This window comes from Geospiza fortis, unplaced genomic scaffold (genome assembly GCF_000277835.1).
Source record: "Geospiza fortis unplaced genomic scaffold, GeoFor_1.0 scaffold111, whole genome shotgun sequence".
NCBI lineage: Eukaryota > Metazoa > Chordata > Aves > Passeriformes > Thraupidae > Geospiza > Geospiza fortis.
This window is the reverse complement of record NW_005054321.1, coordinates 7,989,952-8,007,708: the sequence shown is the minus strand read 5'-3', so window position 1 is coordinate 8,007,708 and position 17,757 is coordinate 7,989,952. Positions and strand designations below refer to the sequence as shown.

The following is a 17,757-nucleotide window of genomic DNA, read 5'->3' as shown; positions in this document are numbered from 1 at the left end:
CTCCATTCCTTCCACATAAGAGCAAAAAGAATCCAACACTTAAATATTCTATTAATTTTCCTACTGTTTATCTTCGTTTTGGGGGAATGAGGAATGAGTGAGTAGGGGAAGCAAGGCATGAAATGCATTTTGCACAAGGTGCAGATTCATATTTGATGGAAATCAATGAACTGTGACCTGTCTTCATCACGACATAAAGTCCACTTAGGAATCATATGGAATAAATAAGAGCTGATCCACTCAAATTTGGGATAAGCCTTATAGTATTCCAAATGATTATTAACATATGTCAAGATAAAAATATCAGGCTTGGGAATCAGCCAAGGTACTGAGAAAAACAACACTAGACAAGTTTAGGTGAAATAAGAATTAGGCTGAAGCCGGGCAATGATCTTCAGGATACCAATCCTGAGTGTAAATGTCTGTCTTCTACAAAAGCCTGATCTGGGTGTTTAAGAGTGTTTTCCAGCCCAGAGGCCAGTAGGCAGAGCACAAGTTATTTTCCATTTTATTAACCTTTCTGGTTCCATAAAACAGGATGGTTGGACTAGAACTGCCCTTGGAAATGGTCCCTGAGATGTGCTAAGTTCTGCATGTTCTCCCAAAGTGTTCATAAGGCCGGTCTATCAATTTAACAGCATCCAAAGGCAGAGTCCAGGAACATTTCATTGAATTATTTATTTTTTTATTATAGAGTTAACATAAAGATTTATGTATAGTTGTCAACTTAATATATATATAAGTTCAATTCAAACCACATTAAAAAAACCAAAAAACAAAAACTCTTCTGAAGTATGAATTGGGGAGTACATTAAGTTCAATAAAGCTGTCCCCCAGCATGTCTTCCCATCTCACAAGCTGCAAAAGTTACCTGAAGTAGAATAGCTTAAAACTTTTCTTATTCTAGGTGGATTTACTGAAAAAGATTATTTTTGTAAGATCATATTTATGGATGATCTATTTTTGAATAATCAACTATTTTCTTTTATCCATTGTGATTTAAAGTTAATGCCATATTTAGAACCCAAAGTTTAAAATTAAATTTGAGAAAAAGGTGTGTGGTACCATCTTATTTAATTTAATTGCATGTGACAATTGTCAGATGTGGTTGGGTTGTGCAGCATACAGAGGACATAATGTTAGGCTTTCTGTGCAATACATCTCCCTTTTCTTCACCAGCTATTGTAATTAGAGGTGTTTCTTGAAGGTACATATCAGGGCAGGAAAACATGGACACTTTGGGATTTAAATCCATGAATATTTCTTCAGAAAATCAAACAACAAACCTTAAACTCGACCCTACAAGTCTTTTCGTTTTAGCAAATATAAGAACTTAGCAAAACATCTTCTTAATATTTTTTATTTTCAAATCTCATATATATCACTCCTTTCTTTCTGAGCTGACAATGCCATCTTGGTAGTCCACTGATGATGAAAGAAAAATATTTCATGTTTAAATGTGATCACAAATAACCAGAACGATGTTATCTAAAATGTAAAGATTAGCTGCTGCTATTCTGAGCTAAGCTTAGAGATGTGACATTTCCCTGTAGAGCAGCATAAAAAAATCAACTCTGAAAAACTACCACACTTTTTCGCCAAGCTCTTATTGTAGTAGCATTAAATATCTTGAAGCATCAAAGAACCCAAAATCCAGCATCAGCTCCTCTTTGAAGTCAATCTTTGAAATACCTTTAGAACTCCTGGAAAACTTACAGATAATTTTTTCTTCTCAGTTAGTTGGTAGAGATAAAAGCCAGTTATCTGGTATGGGCTCTGTCTTCTAACAACAAAGAAAACTGAAAAAGGTTGCAATATATGTTTAAAATACTCTTTCCTGACAGCCTTTTTTGTTGCCATTATTTCAGGGGATTAATGGTCACAAGACAGAAGATCAACATATCAGTAGAAAAAAGTTTGTTTATAAAGCTGGCGACAGCACCCAGGGGGCAAGTAAATCACTGCCAAGTTGCATACAGGCTTTGGAAGTTTCTATCAAGCCACAGTCACTTTCAGCTTTTAGGAAGGAAAGCTCCCTAGAGTACAGCCAACAAATAAGGTCCTTTGCAAAGTGCTTGGCTTTTTTTCTCCTGAAGAGTTTTCCATTCATGACTGCTGCTGACTAAAACTGTGACCAAGATGAGTCACCAAACAATGCCTGAACCCCCTCTTAGTCATTCCCACCCACTGCAGGCTGCTCCTTTATTTTAGTTTGGTATATGAATTATATTTCAAAAAATTCCTCTATCCCAGCACCTTCTGATGTCTTTCAAAATTGTAAAATTCATCTATTTGCTGGCGCAATACCGGCAAATAGATGGGTCTTCTTTGCTGGATGTTATTATCTCTGGTTGGAGCATCTCAGACCTCAAAAATAAATGTTCTCTTTCAGTTTACTAACTGTATATATATATATTTCCATCATTTTCAGTAATGCTGTAGCTTAATAAGTCACCCCTTGTGCAAGCTACAGCATCAGCTGCCTTGAAATCTGCTTAAAACTCTGCTTCAGTGTGGTGCACGCAAAATCTCTGGCAGTGTTGGGCTTGTCCATGTGCTGACACACGTGTGCCTCTCAGGCGAGTGACACAAGGCTTCAACATGTTCCCTGCTTCAGCTAGGAGACAGCTGCCATTCATACTTAAATTAATAAGAATTTATACATATCTATATCAACAATGCATGTATATGTATGCCTGTATAAGCTCTGCTGTGCACAGCTTTGTTCTGCACACACACCACACTGGAAATAATTTCACTTCAGTTTTTAGGTGTGGGTATCAGGCAGTGAGACTTTGCATGGATAAACTGTGATTGTAGACTCTGATCCCACAGTACGGGCACAGAGTATTGGAGGGATGACAAATAGCATATTTTCTATTATTTTTTATAAGATTAAAGTTGCAAATAATTGCATGTCCCAACAGTATATCATTTTTGTGCCCCAGATTTGGATGTTCTCTTTAGGAGCACTTTGGGCTGTTATACAGATTTTGCTAAATGTTCATTCTTGAGAAGGACATCCTTGACAAGAGTTTAGAGTTAGCCTTGTGCTAATTTTCTCATTTAAATTGAAAACACATGGAAAGGGGAATATATTTATTTCATATCAATACCTGCCAACACCTTATCTCCTGTCAGACTCTGTTATCTAAATAATAAAGATATACTTAAAGGGAAAATAATTTGGTGGCAGTTTACATCCACTGACCATAGCAGTAACATGCCAAACATTATTTTGCTCAAGATTACTCTGAGTCTCACTGTACATAAGGCAAAGAAATAATCTCTTTTTCTGGCAAGAAAATCAAATTGTTTCAGAGATCTTCAGCAGCACTGAAGGTGGTTACGTGGCAGGAGCAGCCTGCCAGGATGGCAACACAATCTCTACTCTTCTCTTGTCAGGTTTTATTTTTGCTTCTTTTTCTTTCTGAATCTACAGCTTGAATACACAGCAAGGCTGGATTTTCTGTGGCGTGTTCAAGCAAAAGAAGAAATCAATGAAATGAAGGAGCTGAGGGAGCACAATGAGAACATGCTAAGGAATATTTTACCCAGTCACGTTGCTCGTCACTTCCTGGAGAAGGATCGGGATAATGAAGTATGTGTCAATATTCTGATATTTTTGTCTAATTAGTAAAATAAAAGTAAATCTGATAGGAAACTGTTGAAACCTATTTCTTAATAAGATTCATTGCACAAACACTTCCAATATTTGGTATCAGATCAACATTGAAAAATAATCATGTTTTAAAGTAAAGGTTTTAGGACCACACCTGGAGTTATGTTTCCATGTTCTGAACCCACCAGTAGGAAACTTATGGGCCCCACATAGAGAAATTCTAGCAATAATTCACTAAGATGTCGATGGGATTGGAGGACATAACACACGAGGAGAGGCTGAGACAGCTGAGATCATAAAACTTTAAGAAGGAAAGACTGAAAGAGCATCTCATTGTTTCCTTCAAATACCTAATGAGTGTTTATAAAGAAGACATTATATAGACAATTATGTCTCATTATTAGACATTAATGAGATCCCTGAGAAGGGATCTCATTAATGTATTTAAATGTCTCCAAGGCAGGTACCAAGAGGATGGTGCCAGGCTCTTTTCAGTGGTGCCCAGGGACAGGACAAGGATCAATGGCAATAAATTAAAATACAAGATGTTCCACCTCAACATGAGGAAGGATTGCTTTACATAGAGAATGGTAGGCCCCTGGAAGAGGCTGCTCACAGAGGTCTCAGTCACCCTCTCTGGAGACATTCCAAACCCACCTGGATGCATTCCTGTGTAACCTGCTCTAGGTGACACTGCCTGGGCAGGGGGGTTGGCCTGGATGACCTCCAGAGTTCCCTTCCAGCCCCAGAAATTCTGTGATTCTGTGATTTTTTTCAGTCTGTGAAGGCAGAGCAGGGCTCAGCCGTCAAATCAAAAGGGCTGTGAAAAACTTGATCTTAGTCCTGCTTTGAAAGCAAACTGTATTAAATGAGATTCAGAAGTCTGTTCCAATCTATGAGTCTATGAAAATCTAGTATTTGAGTCTATGAAAATCTACTATTCATAAAAAAGATAGGTGAGTTTAACAGAATGTCTGTGCAAGTTTATGATAGCCCAGTTTTGCAGAAGTATTATTAGAGCCCTGACAGTGACTATGGAAGGAACAAGCTGCAAAAGACCTGAGGCTCTCATATCTGCAGACACAAGAGAACATTTTTGCCATTTCATATTGCCCCTGAATTGCCTGTTTGTGGCAGATAACAAAACTCCCATTTCAGTAACAGAGTTTGTGGCTATGTTCCTAAAAATTGTTTGCACTACACAAAGAAAAACATGGTAATGGAGTCTCTGAATATTCCTAACATAAAGTTTGAAGATGGATAAAGGAAATTCCAGAATTAGTTTCTGAAAGCAGCAGTAAGTCACTTACTCCTCATTTGAAACAATGTAAATGCATATTATAATATTACATATATATTAAGGTACTGTATGATGAAATTGGATTTTTTCATGCAATGTTGGAATTATTTTTTTAATGGGCAGAAATGTTGCAAGATTCACCTTGCCAGCACTGACATATCTACTGATGGTGCAGCAAAAACGAATTAAGGCCACCATTTTCTGTTGTACATTTTGGAAATGGATGTAGGCAGCCTAATTAGACTGCACAATGAGGAATCATTGTGTTCTGATTTCAAGTATCACCTAGGGAAGGATGACACAGTGAGAAGCTACAAGAAAAAGCACTTTAGAAATCACTCTTGAGAAATTTTAAACTCTGCGGGTATGAAAGTGCCGTAGAAACCCTGCTATGCACATGAGAAAATGTGAGTGTGAAAGCAACCAGGTTCAAAAGTTTCATTGCAAATGAAGCAGACCTCGATACCAGCCAGCAGTGTGTTCTGGCATGTCTGTATTATGGATTTTCAGGGAATAAATTTCCCATCTTACACTTTCATTCACGTACAGTCACATGCATAATAATCTTCAGAAGCAAGCAGATGCCCCATGGATCACTGCTGATGCTTCAGTAATTTGCCACTGAATTAAATTCCACCACCCCTGCTTTTTGTAAGGCAATTTCCAGAGTAACTATACTTGGGGATGATTTATGCATGAGCTGGCAGACAGAAAAATCTACCAGATTTCAGTGCAATCAATCCTGCAGTTCATGTCTGGCCATTAAGTTAATTTCTCTGCTCTCAAAAAAAATGAATTCCCAAATATGTACTGTAATGATTTCTTATGGATGTTTTATTTCTGTCCTTATGCTTCTTACCAAAAATAGAAAAATGGAGCAACTGAAGGCTCAGGCAGTTGTTTTCTATCTTCATGATCCAAGGCATGAGTATGGCTGAGTGTATTCATGCTTCTCCTAGCACACATTGTCAGATCTTTCATAAGCATCCACAAATTAATGTGCGCATTACCTCTTTCTATACCCACAAAAGGGAATAAGAGTGTTCTGAGAGTATGGCTTCCATGACCCTGAAGATGCTCTTGAAAGAGAAAGCATAAGGGCAGGAAGGGAATCAATCATCTTTTCTCAATCAAGGTTTTGCCGTGGCTTTGAAAACGAGAATTTCCCCATGTTTACTCCAAGACACATTGCAAAGGAGCCTGGATAAGCAGAAGCATTAGCAGCACATCAGAGAGCAGAGCAGAGGTTCAGGATGCTTTTCTAGGGAGAAGCAGGATGAAGAAAGAAGGGCCTGAATTGGTCATGTCAAGTGTATGACAATCAGCAGTAAATCTTTTTTATCATGGAACGAAAGCATCAATATTTCTTGAAGGCATTAACAAGAACTTTGATAAAAAATTCTTCTGGTCATAACAAAATGTTCATTAATAGAAATGGAAGTGTCCACCATTACCTAAAACTACAGAAGTTGAAGACAGGAAAAAAAAATCAAAGGAGAATACATATGATGGTGGTATATTAGCTGCAAGAAAAGCATACCAGGAGTTGTGGTAGCAATCCCTGGAATCTTTAAAGTTGAAATTTGGGGGTTTTTCCCTAAAAATTAGCTTTAGCTCAGACAAGAACTGTCTACATTTTCACATATGTAATGACACAAGCCTCTTCATAAATAAATCTGTCATTCAGTACCAGAGTGAATTGTATGAATAATGTAAGTGGAAGCTTATTCCAAGGCATAATTTATCCTAATAGCCTCTGTGACTGATCCCTTATAAGCTGCTTTCTGTCCTCCCCAGTAACTCTATTACTACTCCTACTTCTGTTTCTCCCTCCTTTTGAACCCTAAGAGCAGGAACATCTCCCAGAGCCAGGCAACCAAAGAGCTCCACAGCCACCTTAGGAGAACTAGAGTTTACCAGAGAGTAAGGTTTTTCTGAAAACTTGTGAATAAACAAACTTGTAAAGAGCTGCAGTAGTGTGAAGTACAAATTATCCACTAGAAAATGTGATAACTGGTATTTGTACTTGACAATGAATCCTTCATGTATTCAAGTCATTCCTCATTCACTGAAAAGCAAAATTTCTATTTCACTTTTGCTGGTGTAGCTCCTTGACCTGAGAAGCAGAAAGAGCAGGCATTCAAAGAAAGCGAAAACCCTGCATATAATCTTCAATAAAAACATTAAGAGCTGTCAGCCTCCTCCTGTTGAACCTGGCTAACCCTTAAAATACTCATGTCAACATCAGATGTTAAGGAATTACGCATGGAAAAATTAAGAAAGCTATTTTAATTGCTGCCAATTACATTTTCTCCATTATGTTAATACTTCATTTTTCCTCATTGTTTTTTCAGGAATTATACTCTCAGTCCTATGATGCTGTTGGTGTGATGTTTGCTTCTATACCTGGATTTGCTGACTTTTATTCCCAGACTGAGATGAATAACCAAGGAGTGGAATGCCTGCGCTTACTGAATGAAATCATTGCAGACTTTGATGAGGTAATGCCAGCTACTAGAGGAAACCTGATAGTGTTTAAACTATGAGTTTAAAATGGCAAATATGTCATCCTAAATTATGAAATTTGGTAATTATTTTGTTTCCAATAGTTCTCTGATTTTTTTTTGCTCATATTACAATTGTCTGGTTTGCTTTTTTGCCCTTCATGCTGCCATACTTTGTTCTGAATGATCTAACGAGATAGAAAATGAAAGCAATTCTCAAGTATAAATATCCATAAAAGCACAAATCTGCACCAGAGTATCTGAAAGTAGAAAATACTTCAGTTCTGTAGAAGAAAGTATGAACATATTTACAACTGTTCTGAAAAACAGTAGTGTAAATACAAACAGGTAAAGGTGTTCCTTTAAAGGTGTTGGTTGAATGGACTCAATGAATATTAAAGGGAAAAACAGTGTCCAGTTAAATGTGAAACAGACAGCTCAGAAGCAAATTTTAGGTAGAGAATGAAAGGTGGTGGTGACATATTAGCTGAGAAGACTTGTCTGGTTAGGATTTTTATAGAGAGATAAATGAAGTTCAGCTGCTTGTTTCACTGAAGAATTCAGTGGTGAAAGGATTTTTTTTTAATGGAAAAGACACAGAAAGGAAATATAATATATTTAGGTATTCTGTTCAGTTAATTTCAAAAAATGAGCTGAGGAGAAGATAAGATAAAAAGGAGGAGATAAGTCAAATCCCCAATGTAGCTATTGCTAGGTGAAAGCAAAGAAAACCAGGTAACTGAAGAGGAAGTCAGGATGAATTTGTATACTCTGCAAAGTAGTTTGTGAGGAAGCTTAGACAGGTGATATCATGTCCTGCAATGAGCCCAAGAGCAATTAAGAAAGGAGACAGAGCATAGGCCAATGAAGAGCTTTAAAAAAATTTCAGAACCAGGAAGGATGAAAAAATACCGCCAAAATTACCTAGCAGAGAGAATTTTAACCTCTATGCTTGCAGGCAGTTTTCAGGAGTGTGTAGCCCTCCTGAGATCCCTGAGTGGTAAAAATAGAATTGGAACCACCTCTACCTAGCAACAAGATTGGACCTGTGCTCCAGACTGCAATGGTCCAGAAAGAAAAGGGAAGGAGAAAATATGGTATCATTGATCTGTGACTTCCATCCTGGGCACTTGCATGAGGAATGAGTGGTTGCTCATAAAGATTGTACCAAGGCTGAGATTACTGACACTGAAATTGAGAGTTTATCCATATAATTGGTGAGATACTAAAACTATGAGTGGGAAAAAGAAGAATTCACTGGGAACACTTCCCTGTGCATTTTAACTGAGAACAAAATCTCTCCCTCACAAGAAGAACTCTGTCATCTGCTAAACTCCTGCACTGCATTCCCCATGGGTATAAATGCCTGCTTCTTACCTCCAGGATCTAGCACAGCTGTCAGCATGCTTCTTGATTAATAGTTTTGTTTTTATTTCCAGATCTGATTAAAATGATTACCACTCAAATTAATTCATAGCAATAGTTTTCACATTAAGATATTTTGTCATGCACATTCGCATAATCTTTACAACAAAATTCCTTTGCTGCTGTGGCAATTACTGAAGACAAGGTTTTAATCAAAACCCTAACACAATATTACTTCCAGGCCCCTAACACCTGCTCTGTAATTAATAAAGGACCTAATTAGAGACTGTATTATGTCCCAGACATGTTTAGTTGAAGAATAGATATGTTCTTGGTACAGGTAGCAAATGAAATTATGGGATCCCCTGCTGACTGCTAACCTACTTGCAGCATGGTGGTGTCATTAGTTTACTCTGTCTGAACAATCTGAAAGGTGATATTCCAGACAGAACCACTGACAGGAGTAACCTTATCCATGGAAAAGGAACCACAAATCATTCCAGGTGCAATGTTACAGGGCTAGCAAGGTTTCCATGTAACTGTTGACTGACACTCTACAATGTCACAGTTCCTTCTTTTTTTTCCCTGTGCTCCTTGCCAAGACTACCTGCTGTTCCAAAAAGGCCCTGGGAGGAAAATGCAGATGTGCAGCTTGAGAGCAGAACAGCTCTGATAACCATGGGGAAACACTGCAAGTAAACACCTCTGCAGAGATACCCTGATCTAGAAATCTTAGCAAGGAGTGTAAGATATGGGCACCTGATGCCATTTGATACATCCTAGGTGATTTGGGACACCCACAGGGGATTGTCAGCTCCCAGAAAACTCATGTTCTGGAGCAGGCCACTGGAGGTGTTCAAGGCAAGAGTACACTAGATCACACTGGGCATATATGTTTAGACAACAGAATGGAGTTCCTAAGCTCAGGTCACATTCTACATTGTCAATTGCCTCTTTTCCTTAGAGAGATAAAATATTAGAGATATCTGTCTACAGGGCCAAAATGATGCTTCTGAATGGAAGCCATAGTAAAAAGTACAAATTTACCTGCTTTGGAAAATGCGATAGGTACATGAGAAAGAAATCTGGGTTATTTCTTCTTTTTAGAGGGTTTCCTTGTTAATGCAACACAGCAAAGGTTCAGTCTGGATCTCTTTCTTTGCTTTCCACCTAATAGATCTACGTTAGGGAGACAAAGCCAGTTACAAAAAAATATTAAATAAATAGTGAATATTGGAACAGAACCTGTCACTGACAACTGCAGGGGGTAGGTACCCACAGAGGAGTCAGATTGTGGGAAGTGGGAGAAAGTGGTCCACAAGTGAGTTTTGCAGAATAGGTTGTTGACTATTGTCAAAATACAGCCTTCACTCAGTTTTCTTTTTCCCTCATGGTTCACAAATTTTTTGACTTCCAAATTATCCAGTCTTCCTGCCAGCTGAGGCAGAACAGGAGGTGCTAGTTTCTGGACTGGCAAAAAGAAACAAATATGAACATTGAAAAGCTACCTTTTATAGTTATTCACTTTTCTTATGACTGTAGTTCTAAGACACATACAGGGATAAACTCCCTCTTGTAGAGACATTCGACCAAAAAATTAACATTATAACATTTCTGCAGATATTATGAGTCTTGAAGGACTTTTTTAATGTAATATTCTTTCTAGGCTATTTAATCTGTCATTTGTGTATGTTAATGTTACAGTTGGGCTTTGTGTTTTCAGAAGAGCTTTCTTGTTCACAGGTTCTTTTCTTTTATTGCATTTTATTTATCCTGCAGTAATTTACATAGTGTATATCACAACAGATACTATGTTGCCACAAGCAGAGGTTTCAACAGAACACTGGACTCTGCTTTCAGATTCTTTGATTGCTTTGCAGTTGTGTGCTATGTCCTGCAATATTCCTTTTCTGTACAATTTTGTGATCCCAGGGTCTGACCTACACACAACCTTGGCTGTACATGAATTGCAGCATCAAGCCATCAGTTTCTTTTTAGACACAAACCACATTCTAGTGTTTGAAAATGTGTCCCTGGACTATCGTGTTAAATTAGCAGCCTATTTAAAATGTTTTTACAAATGGCAGCTGATTTAGGATTGAGTTGGAATATCTTTCCCCAATATCAAAATCCATCATCCTGTCACACCATGAAAAAAGTAATTAGTAAATAGACCATTATCTGAAGAAGAGAAGAATCTATTGAACAGACCATATAAAGCAGAGGGAAAAAAGATGCAAACAGGAGATTTGGAAACAATAATGAATGAGGAAAAAACCCATAACTTGGGATGTTTTTTCTAAATTGCATCATAGCCAATGTTTTTTTCTTTCCTAAAAAGGGTAATTTTAGATATTTATTATAAATTTTAAATTAGTGTGTTATTTGCTGTTGCTTCCAGCAACCATCTGGAAGTGAAAATATGGACTGTTTTGAAGCAAGACCATTTTCTCCCCTTGCTCAAACACATGGTGCTCTCAGACTGTTCACAGAGGCAGAGCTACAAGAAACAATCTTTTTCTTTAAGAGAGCAGTTGGAAGAGCTGCCCTTGTAAGAGGGAAAGGTACACAATGGGCTGTTCTGGCAGTTTGAAGAAAAATGAGAAGCAGGTCAAGTCTTTGGACTTTCCTGGCTTGGACAGGAGCCATTAAGCATATGGCTTTGTATTCCCTACGTGGAATGCTGTGCAGCCTCCCTTGGAGACAGATGGTGCCATATCTGCACACCAACAGCAAAGCTCCCAAGGCCCTGGTGCTCCACTGGTGGGCACTGCGGTTACTTTAGTGGCAGGGGATATTTCATGCTCTGCCTTTGGTATGTTTCTCCCTTTGAATGAAATAATGCCTTTAGTGGACAGGAAATTCCAACCCACAAGATGGAAAAAAGAATTCAGAGTTTAGAAAAAGAAAGGGGAAAAATATTTTGTTATATTTTTGCCTGACCACAAAACTACTTTTTTCCATTTAAACCCTAACTAAATTGAGCCTTTAGGATTGAAAGTTTGAAATTCCTTTTCTTGGTGAAGTGCTTTTTTTTCCTCCCATGACTTTGTAACCGTATTGATCCCTCAATTTATTAGACACCATACAGTTTATCACAAGGTTTCACAGGGTATTTGGCATTAACACCAGCAACAGTTTCCTGTGATGAGGTGATTAATGCCCATATCCCATACTCTGTTGTCACTGATAGAATCCACATCCTGAACTCTGCTAAGGTCTTTCAAGGAATGTAAAGCTCTGGCTTCTATTTCTTGGAAAGTCTTAAGTTAAACCATAAATGTGGACTTGGAATAGGGACCAAACTTTCACTCCCACTTCATTCAGTGCTTTAGTCACTCAGCTAAATTTTTTCTTTCTCTTCCAGATTCTCAATCTGACAAGTCCTTTTTAACACCTATAGCTATAGCAAATCCCAAATACATACAGGGATTTACCATTTCCCATTGGTTCTTTGAATTTTTATTAGAAGGGGAAAATACATAAATGTATAGATTGAATGATCCAGTGGACACACTGGTGTCCAGTCTCACCCTAAGTAGGGGGAAGCAGGTGATATAAGAGGACTTGGTGTCTTGCAGGATTCCTTTGGAGGCATCTACCACCATCCATTGACTGTGTATAGAATGGTTTGTCTTGGAAGATCATCTCATTCCAAACCCCCTGCCATGGTCAGGGACACCTTCCACTGGACCAGGTTGCTCAGAGCCCCTGGTCTTGAATATTGGTCTCATCACCATAATTGTTGGTGTAGCAGCACTTACTTTGCAAACAGTTCCTTCAGTAGAGTTATAGGAACAATTTTAAGTCATCAAGTCTTCTATTCACACATACAATAGACAGAGAGTTTGTCTTCACTAGGATTCAGAAATCATATGTCAGGAAATGCAGGACTTGGGTGCATTTCTCTTAGGCTGGAGTATGCATGTCTTATATTATCACTGTGGAATTTACCAAACAGTCCTCAGTGAGTAGATGATGTTCCAGAGTTCCAGATCAGTGTTCCCCGGGACCCAGAATAAATTGTGTGCCATGATGGACTGGAAAGTGTAAAGATACATTCTCACATCTTTAAAAGCATTTTGTGTTAGGAATTACAGAGGTAACAGTATTTTTCTTTTTACATATGTATTAGTTACTAGGTGAAGAGAGATTTCAAGATATTGAAAAAATTAAAACAATTGGCAGCACATACATGGCCGTGTCAGGATTGTCACCTGAAAAACAGGTAAGAGGAAAATTTTCTTTAGGAAGCAAAGCTTGTGATTATTCTGACCATTCATATTCAAAAATATAAGTGTTATCTTTATGTTGTTCATAAAACTTGTTTTGCTAAAATAAAGTAGACATTTGGGGCTTCTGGCAGACAGCAGTTGCACTTCTTGATGAATTGAAATGCCATCTTGTGCTTGGAACAAGAACCATATGGATTCTTTCCTCAAATTTAGGTTTATAGGAGAAAAAAATTTTCTTTCAGTCACACCAATGTGAATCTAGATCAGGTCTATCTATATCTTCAGACATACTCTAAAGCCACCTCAGTAACTCAGACAGGAACATGACTGACAAACCTCCAATAATTGATGAAGAGAGAGGATCTATTAACTGACAGTGTACTTATGCAGGTGTAAGTGTACTCATGCTGCATTTATACCTTTTATTTTTGATACAGCATGTCTACAGACAGCATGATAACTACACATCAAAAAGAAAGCAGGTCATTGGTTCAACTGAAGAACAAGCAAACCAAGCTGAGGGGATAAATAGTCACAGAGGACACACGCACAGTCACAGCCATAAACCTCACATAAGTCAGATGAGAGAAATCCATTCACAATTCCACCCAAGAATTTGCCAGGAAAAAAATTAGATAAGGCTCTAAAATACATCCAGTGAGAAGTCATCTGTTGCTGAAATCTGTTTTTTTGGCAACTGGTGCCAGTCCCCAGGAAGAGCAGCACAAAAGGGGTGTGATGCCCCTGGGGTGTGATGCCCCTGGTCGATGACAGGCTGGGAATGAGATTTGCCCACATTGATCACAACTTCTGAAAAGCAGCAGCCAGATTATCATGAGCTTTATAAACCAGAAAATTTCCACTGTTTGTTGAGAATACATTATAAAACTCGTGGAGTGTAACTAGCCGAGCATCTCCCACCTACAGAGTAACAAGTGATGCTGACAGCTAGAAATCCATAAAACTAGATGTGCATGGGATTTTTGGTTGTCAAAATGCTTCTGTGTAGATATGAGCAAAGAAGGATAGAACACGAGGGAGATAGTTGGTTATAGCTACACAGCTCCTAATCACTTCCTTTAACTCTGGATGGGGATAAAAATTCAAAGGGAGAAAAGCTTTATTGCCTTTCAAAGACTGATTAACTCATCTCCTTTCTTGAACTATAATAGCTTAATGGAATTTTAATGGATGTTTTAAATATACTTGTCATACGTACATGTCTGCCACCTTGTCAGCACCTAAGAGGTGCAGGCTGCTGAGGGAGGTTGGCATGCTGAGAACAGAGCCAGTTCAGGATAAGGACCAAGCATGGTGTGAACAGAGCAGGGTGATGCCAAGGAGAGGTTCATGTTCAGTATTAAACACACAGACTTATGAAAACTGCAAGGGCTGGACTGCATCATCCTGGGAGAGACAATCCTTTGTACTATGAAGTGGAAATTTGAAGAAGAAATTGCCTTGCTTCAGAACAGATGAGAAGACATCATACAAGCATTGGGCCAAGCCCACAGTCATCTGTTCTGTTGGTGCTCTGGGAAGACTAAAACCTACTGCTGGTCCCCATGTGTATATTGACTGCTTTGTAGGAATGGAAGGGAAGGAGCAGGGAGCGACTTGCCTGCCCTAAGCAAAGGCAATTAATGAGCTACAGAAGAGCCTTTTCTCTCTCCTTTAAGCAATCCCAGATTGCCTGGCTTGCCCTGTTGTTCCTGTCATCATTACATATCTGAGAGCACTTGAGTTTATGCTTTTCCTTGGTGGCAGTGTCAGCAAAGGAGAATTACACATCCCTCACTTCTTTTATTCTACTTCATCCTTATGTGGGTCATCCCTTGATCTCACTAGATTTTGACCCTTGAGTCTGAGCAATCTCAGTCCTCTCTATACTTTCTTTCTCAGCCTTAGACATGTTTCACATGCTTTGTTAATTCTCATCATTGCCTGATTGTTGACAGAAAGTTACTTTCTCTGGCCCTTTAAGCCGTTCTCTATCCAGTTATACAAGTATAACATAATGGGAAGCATTACCATTAACAGCAGTGTACCTCTCTTTCATCTAGAATGTTGAGGCTAGATTCCAAATGCAAACCCCTGGTACTTGTAGGGATGGGTAACAGATGGGCAAATGAAAAACTTTAGTAACATTTTGGTGTATAACTTTTTCCTCAGCAATGTGAAGACAAATGGGGACATTTGTGTGCTCTGGCTGACTTCTCCATAGCCCTGAATGAAAGCATACAGGAGATCAACAAGCATTCCTTCAACAACTTTGAACTCCGGATTGGTAAGCATGGTTCAAACACCAGAGTTAAAATGAGCTTTATCTGCAAGTCTGTGATTCCACTGAGTACATTCCAGTAACATTGCAAGGACATGCACAATTTATAAGAGTCCAGATACTGTATCCTCTGTTTTCAAATTGACTTCATCCCAGGCAAAGTCAGAAATATGAAATACTCTGTTTGCAGAATATAGGCCCTGGTTTGGGGATTTCAGGAGTTCAAAGTTTCAGTGAATTGTGAATGGGGAACATAATTAATTTACTGTTTTAATAAGACTGGTACTAAGAACCCATAGATATAACACAGAAAGTGAACAGGATAACCTAGATCCAGCCCCAAGACTGGTACTCACACAGTCTCTAATTAATCTCCCTGCATAATATTCTTCTTCAGTAAAAAAGTAGTTTCTCCCAAACCCTGGGAGTAGTACTTCTGTTTTGCACAAAAACTGAATTCTATCTCTGACGTGACCAGTGGCAGCAGCTCTGAATTGCTGGGATGAGTAAGCAATTGTTCTTAGTGGAATATCCTACAGGGCTAGTGGGATGGGACATAAAAAAGAGACCTGAATATATGGCACATAGCAGGAGTAGATTTGATGACTTCTCACTCTAATCTGATCACTGGCCAAAACAAAAAAAATCACCTGGAAGGGACATGTCTTTTATAGATAACCCTACCATAGAAAAACTGAGCTATATTCATCAGTCACAGCATAGAGGGTCAGAGCATCACTATCTGATCTGCACTTCCAGACAATTTTGAATGCAAAACTCATAGTTCCCAAGATTTCTCAAGGAATAGGCATCCACATTTAGCAAGTATGGACCACATGTAAAGATTTCATAGAGCCTGAATGCAAGAGTATTTGATAATATTTCTATCGCCGTTTTAAAAAAATCTAAAAAAAACCCTAAGAAACTAAAATCCTTTTCCAAAAGATATCTTGCACTCTATTAAAATTATTCTTAAATCACTATTCTAGGAAAAAGAAAGGAAAACAACAGATATTGCTTGTATTTTATGCAAAAATGCAGTTTTTCAATAGCTTCAGAGAATGCTTTAATATTTTCACTTTATGGAACATAAGAATGCAATTTCTGGACTGTATAGCCCAACAAGGTCGCCCTCAACAAATGTAGTTCCAGAAATCTTTTCTATTGTCTGAGAATAAGTTTTCAGGAGCTTTGGCAACAATGTGCAAAATACAGATGACACAAAAGTACTGTGATTCCGCTGACAAGGGTGTTTCATAAAATAAACCTGTTGACATCAGTTTTCAAGTTTTATAGCTTTTCCAGATTTTTTTTTTGTTTAATTTCTTTAAATATGCACCTCTTTCTTAAGCCTGGAGATAAGCATATATGAACCAGGCTTTACCTGGTTCTTAAGTGCAAACATGAGTTTTAGTCATTATTGTATACAGTTTATCTTATTTTTTCTTTCTTTTTTTTTTTTTTTCTTTCTTTTTTGTTTCTTTTTTTTTTTAATTAGGGATTAGCCATGGCTCTGTTGTAGCAGGAGTAATCGGTGCTAAGAAGCCCCAGTACGATATCTGGGGCAAAACAGTGAATTTGGCAAGTCGAATGGACAGCACAGGTGTTAGTGACAGAATCCAAGTGCCTGAAGAAACGTATCTGATCCTGAAGGACCGGGGATTTGCCTTCGACTACCGTGGAGAAATTTATGTCAAAGGTATCAGTGAACAGGAAGGAAAAATCAAAACATATTTTCTTCTAGGAAGAGTTCAACCAAATCCTCTAATCTTACAACCAAGAAAACTGACTGGACAGTATTCATTAGCAGCTGTTGTATTAGGACTTGTACAGTCTCTTAACAGGCAAAAACAGAAACAAATTCTTAATGAGAACAATAACTCTGGAATCATAAAAGGACATTACAACCGGAGGACTTTGCTCACTCCCGGTGGATCTGAGGCAGCAGCCCAAGCAGAGGGGGCTGACAAAACTGAATTGCCATAATCAGCATTGTTTGTGGGGTTGTTTTTGTATTTCTTTTATATATAAAAATAAATATACAAATAAAAAGGGTTTAATTTTTTTCAGAAGGAGTGAGACTTTTTTTTTTACTGGTGTGATATTTTGATGAGATTCAAATTCCTATATTTTAACAAATAGTGTCGGCATCTCCCCCCAGCCAGTGGTTACCTCTGGAAATCCAGACACAGTAGGTGTAGGCCACCACTCAGCTGTATCATCTACCTGCAGAAAGGGGCAATTAATAAACCCCTGACTGGAGGGATTCAGAACATGAATTGTGTAGAAGGTTAATGATGGTAAAAGGAAGAAATACTGTCCACATTTTCAGATGAAAGCAAAATAAAAGTGAGTAGGGTGTTCTCACTTTGACTTGCCTTCAAGTAGATTTACACAATCTAAGGTCACTGCCTTGTCCCCATAACTACAGGAAAAATATTGACAATACA

At 38.2% G+C, this 17,757-nt stretch overlaps 1 protein-coding gene across 1 annotated transcript in view; it reads left to right on the top strand.

The window, feature by feature from the left end:
* The window catches only part of ADCY8 (adenylate cyclase 8), a 116,363-nt gene extending 98,987 nt beyond the window's left edge, over window positions 1–17,376 (top strand). The window contains 5 exon segments of the mRNA XM_031056735.1: window positions 3,443–3,601; window positions 7,277–7,423; window positions 12,927–13,019; window positions 15,199–15,313; window positions 16,806–17,376. Coding sequence (XP_030912595.1) covers window positions 3,443–3,601; window positions 7,277–7,423; window positions 12,927–13,019; window positions 15,199–15,313; window positions 16,806–17,293 — 1,002 coding nt within the window. The 3' untranslated portion in view covers window positions 17,294–17,376.
* The last annotated feature ends 381 nt before the right edge of the window (window positions 17,377–17,757 follow it).